Source organism: Mastacembelus armatus, chromosome 1 (assembly GCF_900324485.2).
Source record: "Mastacembelus armatus chromosome 1, fMasArm1.2, whole genome shotgun sequence".
Taxonomy (NCBI): domain Eukaryota; kingdom Metazoa; phylum Chordata; class Actinopteri; order Synbranchiformes; family Mastacembelidae; genus Mastacembelus; species Mastacembelus armatus.
The window spans coordinates 6,553,181-6,571,306 of NC_046633.1; the positions used below are offsets into that span (position 1 = coordinate 6,553,181).

At 38.8% G+C, this 18,126-nt stretch overlaps 1 protein-coding gene and 1 long non-coding RNA gene across 3 annotated transcripts in view; one reads left to right on the plus strand and one right to left on the minus strand.

Moving 5' to 3' along the window:
- The window catches only part of LOC113128445 (uncharacterized), a 107,510-nt gene that overhangs the window by 41,292 nt on the left and 48,092 nt on the right, over nt 1–18,126 (plus strand). The gene's annotated exons all lie outside the window — the stretch shown is intronic.
- pou4f2 (POU class 4 homeobox 2) lies at nt 12,545–14,016 on the minus strand. 2 transcript variants are annotated; one of them, XM_026303785.1, is made up of 3 exons: nt 13,937–14,016; nt 13,794–13,846; nt 12,545–13,506 (listed from the first exon to the last, which is right to left on the minus strand). In XM_026303785.1, exons 1-3 carry the CDS (start codon nt 14,014–14,016, stop codon nt 12,545–12,547), a joined length of 1,095 nt encoding a protein of 364 aa, XP_026159570.1. The 2 variants fall into 2 exon arrangements, with proteins under 2 accessions (XP_026159570.1, XP_026159569.1); XM_026303784.1 differs by having other exon boundaries at nt 12,545–13,477; nt 13,798–14,016.

Here is an 18,126-nt window from a genome sequence, read left to right on the forward strand (position 1 = left end):
AAGTTTGTGTTAACAACAAGAAGTGAGCAAATGTTAAAACATGAGATGCATCTTAAGTTTTTTGAATATCATTAAAAGACATAGTTAAAGTAAATTGAATAAAATGATATTGATTTTTTTTCTGCCTGACGAAGAATCCAGTCTCTTAGGTGAATCTGTGGTCCTTGAAGAGTAAATATATTAGAAACATAAGGACATCAAAAAAGACCTTCTCAAGGGCACACATCTACACGTAAAAATGTAAAAAAAAAAAAAAGCTGTTTTAAATTTAAGTATTAAAATGAACTGTGTGTGAGACCTTAATGAGACAGAAAAAAAATCACACAAGGTCATTTTTCGTAAGAACAGAAATTCCATCCCTGTGGGGCAGAAAAGACAGAACTTTTTGTTTTAGCAAACTGCCCATCAAATAAGCATAATTACCATCAGAATTCACATGGTGTTCGGAGGCTCCTGAAGGCAAGCGGCCCCATTCAAATTAGCAACTCTGATAAATCACCATTAATTAGCTAATAAAAGCCAGCAGGTGGTTCGAAGCCCAAAGACATTCCCCGGTTGTCTGAATTATGTATATTACAGCAGTGCACTGATAAAGTAAATGAGTAGGGGGAACAACAGATAGGAGTTCTGGAGGGCCCTCATGTAGGGATAATGCTCCAATCAAACCTCCTGCAATTCCACAATCCCACCCACAGGAATACAAGTGGCTCTGACCCCAACTCAAATCACATAACACCCAGGGCTCTTGTGTGAGGCATATTTATACATGGATTATGCATGCAAAGTTTGCCTTAGCCCACCCCTGAATGAAGAGCTTGTAAAGAAGTTTGATTATAGAAACATAAGGCAATTATTAGGAGAAGAGACAAACATGGATCAATTGAGTCATAATGACCTCTCTACATCAAGGTTGCAAGGGCAGCTTTTATTTTTTATCTTCAACATATATATAAAAAAAAACGATCAGAAGATCAAAGTCTATGGAAATGATTAATTAATGTGTCAGAATGCAACTTGGTAATTAAAACAATATGTCAACAGTCTCAGCATTATGAGTTTAGTAATGTAGACAAAGCCTTTGTCAAATGTTTTACGTGTACTAACTTTATATATGCAAACCTTATAACACACGCATTTAAGACTTCAACTAAAGGAGGAAAGGAAGGTGTAGTTTATATGAATAGGTTTACTGATGCCAACAATTTACGTTACACCGTAGTTCATCATCCAAATAAATTCATGTTCAAGCCCCCATAACAAACATGACTGTACTGTGTTCCCTTTTCATAAAACATATGGAAAGCTGATCTTTCAAATCCTTTACATCCTTCACATTGTGTTTGCTTGTTAGCAGTTGCACAATTGCTGGTGTGCGTTTCTGCTGTCAAATGTTAATAGGTGGAATAGCATACTTCTTGGCTTGTGCACATACACCATACATAAAAAACAAAGACCCACTCCAAATCTTACTCCACAGACTTACTAGTGGTCAAAAATACAATCGAGAAACTTTTAAGTTTAAATTTAGTCCCTATATGTGAGTACAACAGTCTTACTTACCACATTTTACTTTCTAAGTAAATATCTATCTAAAATATCTAAAAGTCTTATTTTATACAAAAATACCGAATGGTGTAAATAGGCTTTTATTTTCTAGAAAAAAAGAATTGATGACTGATCAGTATTCTGTCACACCTTTTACCTTTGGAGTGGATGTTCAAGCACCCTTTTCATATAATCCTTTGAAGTGGCACTTATCTCACTGGGAGTTAATGGAGGTTAAATCAACATGTTATAGCTGGTTAATTACAAGATCTGAGCAGAACAGTGTTTTTTGTTTTTTTTTTACATCAATTTATCATAGATTACATTTTTGTGCATTTTCACGAATACTTTTTTGTAAAATGAAAGGTTTTGGCTATTATCACACATCTAGGTTTATTACATGTTGCCACAACCATATTTTCCTGTCAGCAAACACACTCAGAAATCTAGTTTGCTTCTTTCCTCCTTGGGTAAATGAGCTCTTTTCTCTGGGTTAGATGTCCTGAGGCAGCCACTTGGCAGAGGGTGAAAGAAATGGCAAAAAGGCATCCACACAAGTGGGACATGGGAGCAGATGGGACACTGATTGCAGTGTTGTTTACAGCTGTTGAGGTCCTTCCACGCTGCTATATAGAGGTCAGAAACTATGTTTGTCTGCCACATTTCACAGCATAGCCACAGAGATACACAGACATCTCCCTGCAAAGCTCTTTGTCAATATTAGCTATTTTAAAGAAACATGCCACTATAATATATATATATTTATATTTTATTATCAGCAACAGTGTTTTTTTTAATGGTCGGCTCCTTTTCTTGTAGTTCATATCACATTTATTATTTCCCTCAAAATGTTTTCATGGAAAAATGTAATATGCACAGACTCGCACATTAGATGGTTTCAGTGAGAAAGAAAGGACAGCAGAGTGAGAAAGAGTAACTGGAAGGAAAGCCATCCAACACAAAGGTCTTTGACGATCATTAACATTTCTTTATGTTCGCATTGAATCACTTTATATGGTTTTACCAGGGACGATGCCCATTCAGGAATGCTCCATCAGGGTTCTGACTGTAGTCTGTATCTCAAGCAATAATAGCCCAGAGCGGCAAGTGAAATATATCCAAAGTAATCAACCTTTTGCAAAGACACCTTAGAAGCACACATTTCAGCAGCACACTGTAGTCTAATATAGTGGGTGTCATCAACTGGCTTTGCTAAGATATTACTTCCAACGGACTATTTGCATGGCATGATCATGTCACTTTCGTCACTGGCAATAAAAATGCTATATTCCTCTCATTTCCATTGCAGTAATTGACATACTCGTTTGAAATGTGGACTGGATGTTGAAGCAGGAAAAATGTCCAGCTTTTCTGATATTTTGGTACGTCGTTGTCTTTGACATTTGGCACCTTGTAATAAATTCAGTAAAATATGCAATAATGCTTATGTAGTAAAAAATGTAATAAGAATTTGTAGTTAAGCGTAGGAAACTCTGTCTGCTTGCTGCATACGTGTGTGATGCCCGTGGTTTTCAGTAGCCGTGCTTAGATGGGAATGTCTGGCTGAAAATCCTCTGATGGCTCATTTCCAGAATGATTGGCAGCTAACAATCTGTACTCAGGATAAAGCCATTAAAGGTTGCCTTTAAGTGCTGTCAGAAATACTGCAGTTACATTTTAAATACACACAAACGACCCAGTACAGTCATAAATGTGGGACTTTAAAAAGATTGGAAGTTTTCTGTGAGTGGATAAACTATTGCATGATTTTAATTAGAAATGTGGTATGCTGTTCTGTAGACTGTTACTGTGACTGTTACATCACATGTAAGCCTTAGAGTCGAGGCTTTTTGACATGGATAGTCTCTTTTGGTGTCCCCTAGAAATTTTTCAAGACTGTTTCATGCTGAGGTGATTCTTCCTTTATTGTCTTGTTCAGTTAGTGTAGTACTGGAATTTTGTTATAAAGTACATTACATTTTGAAATAGATTAGATTAATTCAATTAGATTAATAGATTATGTAAAAAAAAAAAAAAGTTGAACGCAATTACAACTACCTGTATCATGAATGTATAATGTTGGTATCCCACACTATGCTACATTTCATTCATGTACAATATGCATTTTTGCATAATGTGCAGACTGTAGAGTAGTGATTTGTGGTTCATACAAACCGAGGAACATAAAAGAGTGATGAACAGACATGGAGCACCATGTGGGATGCTTGGGAAACTTAGAGGGTCTCATTAAGAAGGCTGGATCCAAAGTGTAAAAGAGTTTAATGGGATACTAGTGTGTGTATGTGTATGAGCCATTCTGTTTCTTACTGTAAAACCATCACTCCAAACACTGGGATATCATAGTCTCTTACATTTGTTTTTCCCCCCTTTTTAATGATACAGTGAAAATCTTTAATGTGAAGATAAACTGCACATAAAACTTGACTTTTTCTCTTGAATTTACAGTAATGATGACACAGCAAAAGATTTTTTTTTTATTTATTAAATTAAAAAATATTTTAAAAGTATAACTTAAAGAGGGGTTTATTTTATCCCCAAAAAGTTGGCTTATTTATTAATATCTCATTAACTAATTTACTCAGTATGTTACAGTGATATTCAAGGCGAAAATATCCTTTAATAATGCAAATATTTTAATTAGCTCTGCCCCTTCACCATGTATGTAATCTCAAGTGTATAGTCTTCAGTGTTGATGTTTGCTGGGGTCTATACACACACATTTAGACTCTTGCTCTTGTTTATCCAATATAATTGTAACTCTAAGATTCATCTTATTTTCCAAATTGTAATTTTCCCAATTACATTTTTCTAAATAACTACATAATTACTGTAACATACTAGTATAGAAGAAGGAAATTAGGTATTGATATTACAAAAAATAGAAATTATAGCCAATAACTCAAAAAATTATCAGTTGGGATGATCAAAGGGCTGCTAATTAACACAGTTTCTATGGGAGTATATTGAATGTTGCAGCATGTCGCTGGAATGAAGTATGCTGTATAATGTGCATATGTTACATAATACTGTAGAAAGATTTAATCCAAACATACAGTATATTTGTGTTTTGGGTTTGATTCTCTCTGTGCGTGTGTGTGTGTGTGTTCTTATTAGTGCTTTGAGATGCATAGCCATTGAGGCCATAATTTAGTCCATTATGTCCTCTGGTTTGCAGTCATAGCCCCAGGCCTCTGGCACTGAACGTTGTGTCATTTGCTACCAACTGGGTTTTTGATGAGAGTGTGTGACCTAGATGCCTCATCCCTCACCACTGTCTCATTCCCTTTATTTACATCTGTCTTTAGCATTCTAATTACTCTCTTTATTGCTTTAGCCTGGAGGAATCTGTTATAGTGGAGGAAAAAAAGGACTAAGGACACTGGAGTTTTAACCAATAATAAAGCAGCATAACTCCCATTACCCATAGGCAAAGATTGGGCCTGTGAGGGTCTCTTGTTATGGGCTCTGGGCAAGATAACTATGGAATGAAGTCTCAGTACAAGGTTTATATGCAGAGGTCCATTTGCTTTTCTGGTGTGTGAATTTCAAAACAATTAGTTTTTACTTCAAAATCTTATATGGGCAAAAGGGAACTGGTTTTCCTGGTTATAGGCAGTTTTACAGCTGTTTTGAATGGTGTGATCATATTGTTACAGTTATGACTTCAGTCAGTTGATGGATTTGCCTAAATATACTGTATTTGGTCTCTATAATATGAAATACATTTTTGCTTTTATATTGTTTTTGTTTTGAAATCACATGTAACGCAAGCAGGATACAGTTTATCATCTGTTCTTTTTTTGGGCAAAGTCAGTCCAAAAAAACTTTGAAATGCTCTGTCCCTTCCCATTGAATTTTATGAAATAGCATCAAGAGCAGGCACAGCAGTCTTTAATGAGCTCTCAACTTTAAAGACTTGAAGGATATTAACAAGCTGCTTGACAAATGGTGCTTAGAAGCACATTAAAGACGCAGCTAATGGTGCGCATAATGACGGCTAATTTTCGATCAGATATAAATTAGAGCCCCCAACAGTTATTTGCCTTAAGGACTTTATGTAAATGATTCTGTTCTGTATAAACTGAAAACTGAGAGAGTGGGTGAGGGAGGGAGAGAGAAAGAGAGAGAGGCTAGCACTCCTTGTGGGTATGATTAATAGATCTGCAACCGAGCACGGCTGTCAAAGCCCAATGAACACACATCCACTAGACAGCTCTACCACCTTCTCATTAAGGTCCAATCTCTACGAGGTCTGCGACTTACTCATTCAGAACACCAAAACAGCCTCTGAGAACAAGCGAGTCGAAACCTCGATGGTTGCAAAGAGAAGATCAGGTGAAAAGGCACAGTGAGGAGGAGTCCTAGCTGTTCATAAACATGTATACCCATCCAGTGTTGTTAAATATTTGATAGCTGAAGGCACTTTTATGCCATCAATTTTCACATTAGGTCTTAATACATAACTGAGTGCACATGGTGTGACTCAATTAAATGAGGAACACATTTATTTAATAGCTTATATAGAGATACACATTATGAAGAGCTAACAACTTAAGATCTGCCATTCAGGTGTCAAAGGTCCGGGTGTATGTTGATGTACATCTATTGTTGAGACAGAATTATTAACATACATGAGTGAAGGACCATGTTACAGTGCTGTCATCTATTCACTTTGATAAGCTGTAAGGTGAATTCTAACCGGTTTTTATCCGTATTTCTTGTATATTTTTTATGAAAGACCATTAAATAGCCACACACCTGTCCTACCTGATCTTATTATTCAGTCTCAAGAGAACCTGTCATGTTATAACACCTGGTTCTGCTGTGTTTAAAGCAGGGTGTGAGTCTGTCACATGAAGTTATAGAAATGTAGGTATCCTGTATTTGGCATTTACAAAAGGGGTAAATAACTAAAACATTTTTAAAGATTATAAATAAGAAGACTTTTTAGTCATTAAAATCCAGTGAGTGTTTTATTAAGCGACGCATGTTAACATTGCAAAAGCTTAACAGCATTTACTTTTGCAAAGAAAATTTGTGAGGAATGGTTTATGGTTACAAGAAATAAAAATTAGATGATTAAACCACAAAAGTTACTTAATTTTATTTTATTTTGAAGAGCATTTGTCTGATTTGTCTATGTACATTTTTGCATTATTCTTCATCGCCTTACCCTGGTGCTGATTTAATAATTGTTTTGCCCATTAAAATACAATTAGCACAGAAAGAGTAAAAAAAAAAAATCTATTATAAAAAATTTTATGAAGTCAACGACCTTCTCACTCATACATCTGCGAAGTTTGGAGATGTAATGTATGGTAATTCTTTATTTTCATCGACAGTCACGTTGTTCGTTTATTTCAGAACACACAGGCACGAGCACAGAATGACAAATTTATAAGCGCAAATAAAATGATGTTACCAGAATACTTGTCTCTAAAGGACATTTCTTCTTCATGTTTACTATAACTGTGCAATGAGTGGTGCCCATCACACCCTCTAGCTGAAAGACAAAGTATTGCAAAGGGTTAATAATATTGGTAATATGAGGGATAGGGAGAGAGGTACATTTTATCGTTCACAATAATCTTCATTAAAATAATCCTTAACTTGTACCACAGTGGCTCCTATCCCATTATCGGACCAATTCTCTGGACTTGCCTTACTGTTGTGGTATTTATCTACATTGATAGACCCCACTGGCATCCAAAGTGCTAAATCTACTGAACACATCATCTGTTTTTGCTACAGTATGAAATAAGTGCTCTATTTTGGAGATTGTTGTACTGCAACACTGTAGCCTGGGTATAGACAGTATTCCCCCTCAAGCTAAAGCATTTAAATATTTATTTAGATCCATGTTAAAAAAACAAAACAAAATCCACATATTCACAAAAAGGCACAAACTCTGTGGCCGATAAAGTAAAATGTATAAAACTGAGAGTTATAATGCTGAATCACAGAGAAACTAAACATAAGTGCATGTTTCTATTAATAAATATATGAAAGACGTGAAAAAGCTCTGGGGAAAAGGCAGAAACTTGGTTTTGCATCCAAATCATTATTTTGGTGGTGGCCACATGTCAGCGGTGACTGTGGCCTCTCAGCACCCCCCCTCTACTCACGCCCCTGAGCTATTTTACTTATGAAGCCTGTGAACGTTTCCAATGTCATTAAACCAAGAGGGACCTCACAAATTATATTTTTTATGAAATTTTGAAAACGTAGGGTTTTTCATAATTTCTTGGAATATCAATTTTTCTTTTAATTTCAAGTGTTTTGCACCGTTTACACACACATCATATATATGAAAAGGTTGCAATGTGTTTAAATACAGACGTAATGAAATGTTTAATCAGGGGCTCTTCTCTGCGCATGTCTGAACAGTGATCCAGTGTTACAATTCGGTTCTGTACGTTTAAAAACAATTTTCAAAATGAAATGTTATGCAGCACAAGCCTTTTCCTGAAATTTCTGACCATGTTAAAATCGGATTAATAAATAATTAGTTGGGCACCTGTTTCAGGCCTATAATGCATTTCTACTACGGTCACATCGTATAAGAAAATTCGTATAGTAGTGTCCAACCCCAGCATGAAGGCGTGTCAGGTGTTAAAAACAGTTTCTGGAAGCACGAAATATCCCCAACTTTTATTTTTCCACCTCAGGCTCCAACTTCAGTCATGTGGCTTTCTCCATCTCTAGTAACTTGTCATGTAGCTTAGCTAATGATTCAATCAGCAAAAAAGCGAGCTTTTAAAATGTTTGGTTAAATGAATATCTGAACAAAAATATGCCAAAACCTGGCATCAAGAAAGTGTGTGTGTGTGTGTGTGTGTGGCTGCAATTGTGTTAGAAGCAGAGATGGAGCTGTTTCATTGGCTTTCCTTTTTATTCCATGCTCTCCTGGATCCAAAAGTATCCCACCAGCCACCTTCTAGCCATCCAATGCTGCTCCATCGATTAGTTTCTGGAAAACACTTAACAAACTAATGACTATTGATGCCTGATTAATATTGCATCAACAACAACTGATTGGCGACACTATCAAATGGCGATTGCCGCTTCACATCGGGGCAGCCATCTGACGGGTGTTGCACAATGTTTTGGCGGTGCAAAAGAGCCAACAGATGATAAATAAAGGGCTATTCAGTGTGTAGCGCCTTCAATTTATAGCTCACAGTCCGTCTAATTCGAGAGCAGTCGCGTCTTTGAAGGCAGACACTTGGCGTAAATGTACAGTTAAAATATTCTACTCTCAGGTCCCCAGGCGGAGATCCGACAGTCCCTGGCTTCATTAAATTTTCATCAGTATCCCTGTGAAAGGGGGGAAATGTTCAAGGGAAAGAGAAAAATAAAACAGAGCGCGTAATTATAACAAAAGGAAACAGCGCTGCCCTTTTCGTTTTGTTGAAGGCTCCCACAGTGTCTTTTTTTTTTTTGTATATGTGGGTTTCAATGTATGGAGGCCATGCAGCAGCATGGTGTGAACAAATGTATCTGTGGCTTTAAGGTAAACTGTGTGGTGGACATATTTATAATGTAAAAAAGGTCCATTGATTTTTTTTTTTTTTTTTTTTTTTTTTTTTTTTTTATCGTACTGTGTTTGTATTCAGTTTTTTCCCCCCAGTGTTGAGACCACATTGATTCACTATCAAAGAATCTGGATCGATTTTCTCCCAATAAGTGAACGCAGAATAAGTGAATCCAGGCAGCAGCAGCAGCAGCAGTTTGGTTGAGGAGCCACAGTAGCTGCCTGCTTGTCTGTCAAGCAGCAGCGACGCTCACTGCATAAAGTTAATTTCAATTCCCGATGAGACACTCACTCGGCAGCTCTCCCTGACCAGCGGTAATTAACAGGGATAGCTAATGACTACTTAACTCGCTCTTCATAATTATCTGGTTTTCATAATTCGATGTGTAATTTAATAATTCGCTCTTATTAACGTATTAAGTGAATGGCTCATTTAGGGGAAATTAGAAGCACTCACCAGGAGCATCTTTTAATTGATGAACCATCATCGCTGTCTCATTAATAAGGGTCGTTTTGATACTCTTAATTTGTCACTAGGATGGCCGCTGAACACGTTTAGGTTTATGGGTTAATGAAATGTATGGGCTTGTTTTCAAGTTAAAAGCCCCTTTTTTGGGTTTCTGTGTTTGCTTGTTTTTGCTGGGTAAATATTGTTTTTGTAAATTAAAATAAAAAAGTAAAATAAACATTTTTTTAATGTTACACTTTCTGTAAAGCTTGGAAGTCAATAGGTCAATTTGTATGGTTAGACTATTTTTTTTTTTTTAAAAGCGTTTTGAGGGTCCAAACTAACTGGCTAAAGAGAATATATTTCTTTAATCCATAATTATTTATATTGCATGTTTTGAAAAATCACATTGCTCCTCTTCTGTTGGCGTAAATCTAGTGTCGTTCTATTGTTGTGATCAATGTAAAATCATAGATGCAGATGTATTCCAGGTGTTGTAAATAATCAGTGTAAAGGTGGAGGACAGGTTTCAGAAATGCTAATGTTTGGCTCCTGCAGCCTCTCAGGTAGCTGTCCATGGTGCTGAAACGCTTGCTCAGCGCTCAACCAGCCAGTCAACCCTGAAGCCCAAAACAGCAACTCTGCTGTGGACATGACATTCAAAATGCTCCTCTTATTTTTTTTTTCTTTTACCCTCCTCCTCCTTATAGCCAACCCTAACCTCGAACCAAAGGTTTTTCTTCAAAGCCTGCGTGCCCGCATGCACGAACGAGGCATGTTTGAGTGTGTATTTAAATAGAGACGGGCACGTTGGCAGGCGAGCTGTTTTTCTGGCGGGTTGACATCTGGCAAGTCTTCGCTCCAGGGACCCATCCAGCTCTCTATAGACCCCCTGATTAGACTCTAATAGAATATTAGCATTTGCTCTCAGGTAAGGCAACAGTGAGCTGCCTAAGCTGGCAGCACGTCAGTGGAGAAAGCCACGTGTGTCTTTAACATTGATGGGATAGAGAAAATAAAGGGGCTCCTGTAAGGCCTGCTTTCTGCTCAGGCCTGGAGGAGGACGGGGAAATGAGAAGTTAAAGGCAAAAAAAAAAAAAAAAAAAAGCAGTTTGTAATTATATTTCACATTTTCATTGTACGTCTCCATCTTTTACCCATCCAGACAGTAGTTGCTACAGATTTGCTGGAGGTGAAGTTGTTTTTGGTGTCTTGCCCATCAGCACCTTAACAAGGATTATGACTGTTTTCTAAAACCAAACCTGACACCTTTTGGTAACGGTACAGCCACGTTACCTTTTAAAATACATGTTATTTGTTGTCCAACAACCCGTCGAATATGTTTTAAAAAAGCTGTGCAGCCCACAGCTAAACCGTTTCCCTCCTCCTCATCAATAAATAAATAGATGAATAAATAAACGAATATTAATATGCCTGGATAAGCCACATTACACAGTGTAGTCATGGAAAACGTCCGATTAAATGTTAAAGTTTGTTCTTTAATGAAACACATATTGCAGTTCAATAATTAAATAAATTAAAATTACATGGATGTAATAAATTAATAGAATTGTTTAACCAGGAACCAAAAGCAACATACATTACAGAAATAAGTTACCTCAGCTAAAACAGCAATACAGCAAAAACCTGTACGGATATATTTATGTGCATCGACTGATTCCAATGAAATATTTACATTGTACACGTATACTTCCATGAAGCTGCTTCTTTTTCTCTTCAAGAAAAAACATTACTTAAACAAGGTGATTTTTTTTAACAAGCAACGACTTCATAATGATGCGCGTATATTTATACAAATAAATAGCAGAAAGCATACATAAAATAATTTAAAAAGAGAATACTATCTCATATATATCTCGATTGTTCAGTCTCAAACGTTAGAAATCGTTAAATTAAAATTTGTGACTGTATATTTCACAGTCGATTCCCTTTAAACCAGAACAACACGCTTAACTTGCTGTCAGAATTTGATTTTCTCAAGCAAAACGAGGAGGGGGGAGGAGTGGGAGGGTGGGTGGGGGGGAATCCCAATAAATATATAATGAAGTAAACATGACCTCACTCAATAAATAGTTCATAAGATGCCGGCCCACGCTGGATTGTAAACTTATTGCAGCCGACACGAAAACAGATTTTTTTTTTTAAACAGCATAAGTCAGTGAAATCCTTACAAGTGTGTCACTGTTTCTGTATTTCCACACACACTGAGGCCTAAAATAAACAATCCTACTTTAATCCATAATCCGGGTATCTTGAAAAATTAGATCCCTGACTTTGATCGCACATTGTAACAAAATAAGTGGAATTAATTACACATTTAGACACAAAATGAAGTGTGTGAGAAGGAAATTATTCATTTACAGAGGAGTTATTTGGCAGTACTCTAATATTAGCTTTCAAGACCAAGTGGTGTGTGTTGTCCTCTGAATCCCCTTATGGACCCTGAATAAATGCCAGACTGCATCGTCGTGAACTCGGAGGGAAAATGTAGCTTATCTCATAAGCCATAAAATACAGACACCAATAGTCACCAACCAAGTGCTTTGAGTTAGATCTAGCCCCGTTGTGGGTGAACAACAATGCTGATTTCAGTAGGGGGGAGCGGGGGGGTCTAACTATATACCTCATTTGAATGAATCCTAAAGAAAAATCAAAGCATTGAGTTTTGTAAGTCATACTGCGTTGACATTTAAAAGGTGAAGCATAGTAAGTGTGGAAACAGTGCTCTTACTTGCTCTGTCAAACGATGCGTTACTTGACTCCACATCTCCCTCTCAGCGAGTAAAAGACGTGACTGTGTGTGTGGGGGGGGGAGGGTTTCGAGGTTATCAGTCAGTGTTCAATTTTAGGAATATTTCGAAGTTCAAAGCACAAAGTCATCGATGATTGAAAAAAGGTGTGAGATAGGAAATATGATACAAATCGTCTTTAAACAGTTCCAAGTCTTTTTTCGTGGGGTGGTGGTTTAAAGCGATTTAGACGCATGCAGAGTATTTCATTCGTTTCTGTTTCTGTCGCTGGTTGCAAAACCAGACCCGCACCACGTTCTTTTTGAGGTCCAGCTTTTCTGCGATTGCTGCGATTTTCTCCGAGGATGGACGCGGCTGAATGGCAAAATAGGCCTCCAGTGATCTCTTCTCCGGTGCAGCTATCGACGTGCGCTTCCTCTTTTTCTCCGCGCCGTTGAACAACTCGGGTTTATTAAGTTTCTCCCTGTGTGATTTCTCGGCTTCTTCTAGCCACGCTTGCAGGATGGGCTTCAAAGCAATCATGTTGTTGTGAGAGAGCGTGAGGGACTCGAATCGGCAGATGGTGCTTTGGCTGAGGGAGCCCACCCCAGGAATCTTCAGGCTGGCTAAAGCTGACCCTACATCCGCCTGGGTAACCCCGAGTTTGATCCGTCTCTGCTTAAACCTCTCTGCAAAGGCTTCCAAGTCCCTTGGATCTGCGTCCACGTCGTTCATGCCCATGTGCGGCGGTAGCCCGTGGGCATGAGCCATGTTGATGGCTGCCTGGTGCATGTGGTTCATGCCCGCCATGTGCGCAGGGTGCGCAGGCGTGGAAACCACCGAGCCATCCGGTCCAGCCATGGCTCCTAGTGCCAGTCCCGGGGTGATGTGGTCCAGCAGGTCCCCCTCCAGTGCCTGGTGAGGCTGGTGGTGGTGGTGATGGTGGTGGTGATGGTGGTGGCCAGCCAAAGCGGACGGATGAGAAATAGGCACCGAGGAGGAGGAGGAGGAAGACGAGGTGCAGGGGAGAGTGTTCATGGTGTGGTAGGTTGCGTCCGGCTTGAAGGGACTGTGATGTGGAGGGTGGTGGTGGCTCTTGGTCTGCGAGACTATATCCACCGCCGCTAGAGCTTCAGCCCGGGCCAACAAACTCTCATCCAAGCCTCCGAATATATTGCTCTGCAATTGCAAATAGAATGCACACATAACTGTCAGCAGGGAATTCTCCCTCCACTCCTCGGTTTAAAACATTTCCAGAATGTGAAAAAAAGAAATCCTAAAAAGGAGCACACAAAACAAGACACATGCAACATCCCAGGTCATAAAAATTAATACCAAAGGCAAAGCCGACTGAATACATAAGTTGAGCAGAGGAAGAAAAAAAATATGGAGGTGTTGGGTGATTTGCTGTGCAGACATGAAAAAAACATCAAGCAAAAAAAAAAAAAAAGTGGGCTGTCAAAATGTGCCTTTAAGCAGTGATTATGCAGAATACGTACCGGTGGGGTTGGGAGACAGGCTCGGCGCATCGCCTCCGAGCTGCTGCTGCTGCTGCTGATGATGGTGCTGCTGTGTCGGGAGGACGAGCAGGAGGATGAAGGTGCATTGGAAGTCAAAGTGGAGGATGAGGAGGAATGCAGCGAGGAGTACTTGGGTTCGGGCAAGCTGGTGTGGGCCATGGCGAAAGGCTGCTTGCTGTTCAGAGACATCATCATCATATTTGCGGGCGTCCAAGCCTCAGCAAGTTCCTTTTAATAAGTTAAGACTCCGCCTCCTCGGTCAGGAGTTGAAGCCCAATTGCTCGCAGGAATCTCAAGTCACTGTCGAATAAAGTGTAGGCTGGAGACGGTCGTCCAACACTGAAGTTATCACATCTATTTATTTATTTCTAGCGGAGGTTTGGAGGTGTCTCGTCTTTTTGGTAAAGGAGAAAGCGCAGACACCAAGAAGCCATGCACCTGAGCGCAGCCGATACCTTTTTCCTTTGTGGACTTACGGCGCGATTGTTCAAAAATAATCTTTCTCTTTTTTTTTCTCCTTCAGCTGTCTCCACTTTGCAGCCAATAAATATATATAGCCTAGATAAATATATATATATTTAGCCTTGGATTGTTTTATTTGGCAGAGCTCCTCATAGACGACGCCCGGGAAAAAAAAAACAAGAAAAACTTTCTCTCCGTCTTTTAGGATTTCCAGAATATTTCGAGTTGCCGCTTTCCTAGACTTGTTTTTTTAAATTTGTTCTTGGTCAAAAAGTTTCCGTCTTCAAATGACCGTAAAGTGAGAAGTAATGGCGGTGACAGTCTCTGTACTGTACCTCTCCGACTACGTTGAATGCTGCGGGGACCCGAACTGCCTGTGCTCTGAGGCGAAGGGCAGACTGAGCCTCTCTCTCTCTCTCTCTCTCTCTCTCTCTGTCTCTCTCTCGCTCTCTCTCTCTCTCCCTCACACACACCCCCTCTCTCTCTCTCGCTCTCTCTCTGCAGCTCTCTCTGTCTCTCACTCTCTCACGCACACACTCTTTTCAGCTGTACCTGAGAAACCCTTTCATGATTTATTATTCTTCATTAGCCACACCACCACCACCACCACCACCGCTACCGCCGCCGCCGCTGGGGACTCTGCGCATGGGCAGTCTGCGACAAGGCATTTATTTCAAATGACTCTACTTCTTACCACCAACACAGCGTCTTATGAAGTTTAGAGACTTTTCGAATTCCGATTTCTTGCACATTAATATATTGTATCGATCACTATTGTAAACAAAATGTAACTCCATGCCAAACAGGCAAGCCTGTCCCCTAATATGAACAACTCCACTCCAAAGCTTTAGGTCAAAATAGATGAAAATGATTATCTTACAGTCAAAAATATATTAGTACGAGTTTAACACACGTGACTAAAATACAAGTTGTAAACAATTTAAAACACATTCTGCTATGATTAACAACTGCTCTAATTTTATTCATTTATATCTAAATATAAGAAAGGCTTCAGATTATCATCTGTAATTTTTTTTTTCTCCTTTTGTTGCTCTGCCAGTTTTCCTTGTCTTGTGAAACAACCTGTGTAAAATCTAAATCACTCTTTGCCAGAAAATTACAGGCGATTTTCTTTTATTTTCCATTTTTGTTGCTTTACATTTTGGATGCAAATATGACTCGAGTGATTTAATGGATGGCAAGTTGAGTTGTTTAAAATAATTAGCAGCATTTAACTGCAAATCCATATACTTGTCATAGCAGGCTATTATCTTATCTCCCCTCTAATTAAGCCACATCATTGGCAACGTAATTAAAACATTCAATCGACGATGTAATTAACAGGGGATGTCTAATTCATTTAATATGGTCACGTCTATAGGAGGGCAAATAGTAGAATGTACCCAAGCTCCTGGAAATTAGAAAGTAAAAAAAAAACAATGCCTCTTGTGTTTTTTCCCTTTCCTGTAATTTTCGAAACACCCCTTTCTCTCTCTCCACACACACACGCACACACACACACACACACACAGACTCACACACACACACACACACACACGGGAATGTCACAAATCTTGTAGCAGGTGTGAAGCAATGATCAATGGCAGATAGTGGCCTTATTCCTAAATCTTCCTAAATGTGTTAATAATATATTAATGTTAGTGGATCTACATTAAATTCACGCTGTTTCACTGCTGATTATTTCAATATGGTCTTATCCTAATTATAGGCTACACATCCCCGCCCTGGTATGTGGCCATTGCTTCAATAAAGGTCTAAAAGCTTTTGAATCGAGACTATGTATGTCAGAGCTGCGTTAACACGGCGGTAGACGCGCTCTTCTATACCGCGGCTCTTTGTGAAAGACTAGATGTCAGCCCCCGTTTTTTTTTTGTTTTTTTTTTGTTTTTTTTTTTTTTGTTGTTTTGATGCGCATAGACATTTAGTATGTCCCCACGGCTACGACAAAAAGCCCGCTGGTGTTGCTGCACAGCAGTTTTACATTTGCAGAACCATCCAGCTGCAGAAAGATGTTGTCTCCCCAGCGGGACACAACAGGCGCTGCTGGAGCCACCTCCAGACATCAGGAGACAGAGATCAGGCTCAGGAGACATCAAGGAGCAATCAGTGTCTGCTCACATATACCGACAGACTGATTTATGATGAAACTTTAAAGAAATCATTTATATTTCACCACCTCTAAATCGGTGTATAAAATTTTCATCCGCAATGAAACACACAAAAAAAGTATATCTTAAGTCAAATAAATCAGCCAGAGCTGCTCCCAAGCAATTGACTTTGAAGTACATTTTCAACACTTTTCGCGAGTGTGTTCACGTACCTAAGACTTTTACTTCCCGTGCCAACAGCGCTCTCGCGTTAGAGGGAGGACACTGTGTCAGACAGTTTAACAGAATTACATTTGAAAGGTCTACCATGGCAAACAGAAACACAATTAAGGAGCAATACCAGCTATTTTAGTAGGAATTACAAACCTTTTGGGCTTACAAAGTTAGGGTGTTAAATAATATATAATGCAGTTTTAATTTTGCAATGTTTATTTTGTATTTTTATGTGTATAGAAGCTACCGTTAAACATTTCTATGCTAAATTATACAATTATCTTAAAGATTTTTTTTAAAAGTATAAATAAATAAATCCAACTTATGGTGAGGTTTGATTGAGGAATGCAAGTATGCTGATTATAATGGCATGTAAGATTGATTTTACCTAATAATTGAATAGCTGACACCTTTGAGATTGCTTGCTTTTTTATATGATTTTTAAATTCTGCTGTATAGTGAACTAAATGCTCTTTCCATTTTAAATATTTTTTGCTTCAATTTGTGTCATACCTGGCAGTCACAGCTTGGCTTTAAAAACATAAACTCAACCTGGAATTGAGAAAAGATTGTTCTCAGTTCAAGGAGCTTTACTACATATAAATAAATCTGCACTGTCTGAAAATAAAAGTAAAACTAAAGTATAATAGAGGGAGCACATGCAGCAAGGCTTGATATAACTCAGGTGACTTGTTTGCTTTTTTTTTTTTCCTCCTCACTCTCTTACTTACATCCGAATCAAGGAGTGCTGCAGAAGGTGTCTGTGTGCTTTACACAAAGACATACTCTTCTCCGCCTCCCTCAGGAGCTCTCCACGTTAACAATCCCAATTACACCGAGACCACCAGAGACAGCTGTTTTTATTACAGAACCGCTCCTTTGTGCCGTCAACAAGGTATCTCTGCTCCTAGACTGAACACAAGGATAAAGCTACACCGAGAGACAGAGGAGAGGGAGAGAAGTGTGGAGTGAAGTGGATGAAGTCTCTTGGCTGCTCACAGTGGTGATGCCTTTATTCACAGCTCCCCCCTCCTCCCCCTCCCTTTTCTGATCTTGTGGAGCTCTTTACATGTCGGAGCAGAAGGTCAATGCTTGTTGGGAGAGGGCCTACAAAGAGATCTAACTCAAGGCAACAGCAAATCACACAAAGTAGTGGGAGTTTCAGCCAGTAACAGCGGCACTTTATGTATTCATCTGCTTTACCTGGGAAAGTGACAGGTTCCACAAGGAATATTCTGCCTTTAATGTGTTGTTTAAATGCATACAACAAAAGGTAGAAGCCTTCAGGATTTCCTAAATGTCACACACTGTACTGTAACTCTTAAAGGGAACAATGAAACAGGTTTCAAAAGCTGCTCTTCAATTGCAGCTCAACTGGTATGTGATGCCATCAAATTATGATGGCATGTTGCCACTTAAGCATCTTTTCTGAGAAGTAATCTATAAATAACTGTAACGGTGTATATCATAGTTTTGAGTTATCTCAAACTGTTACGCATTAGTC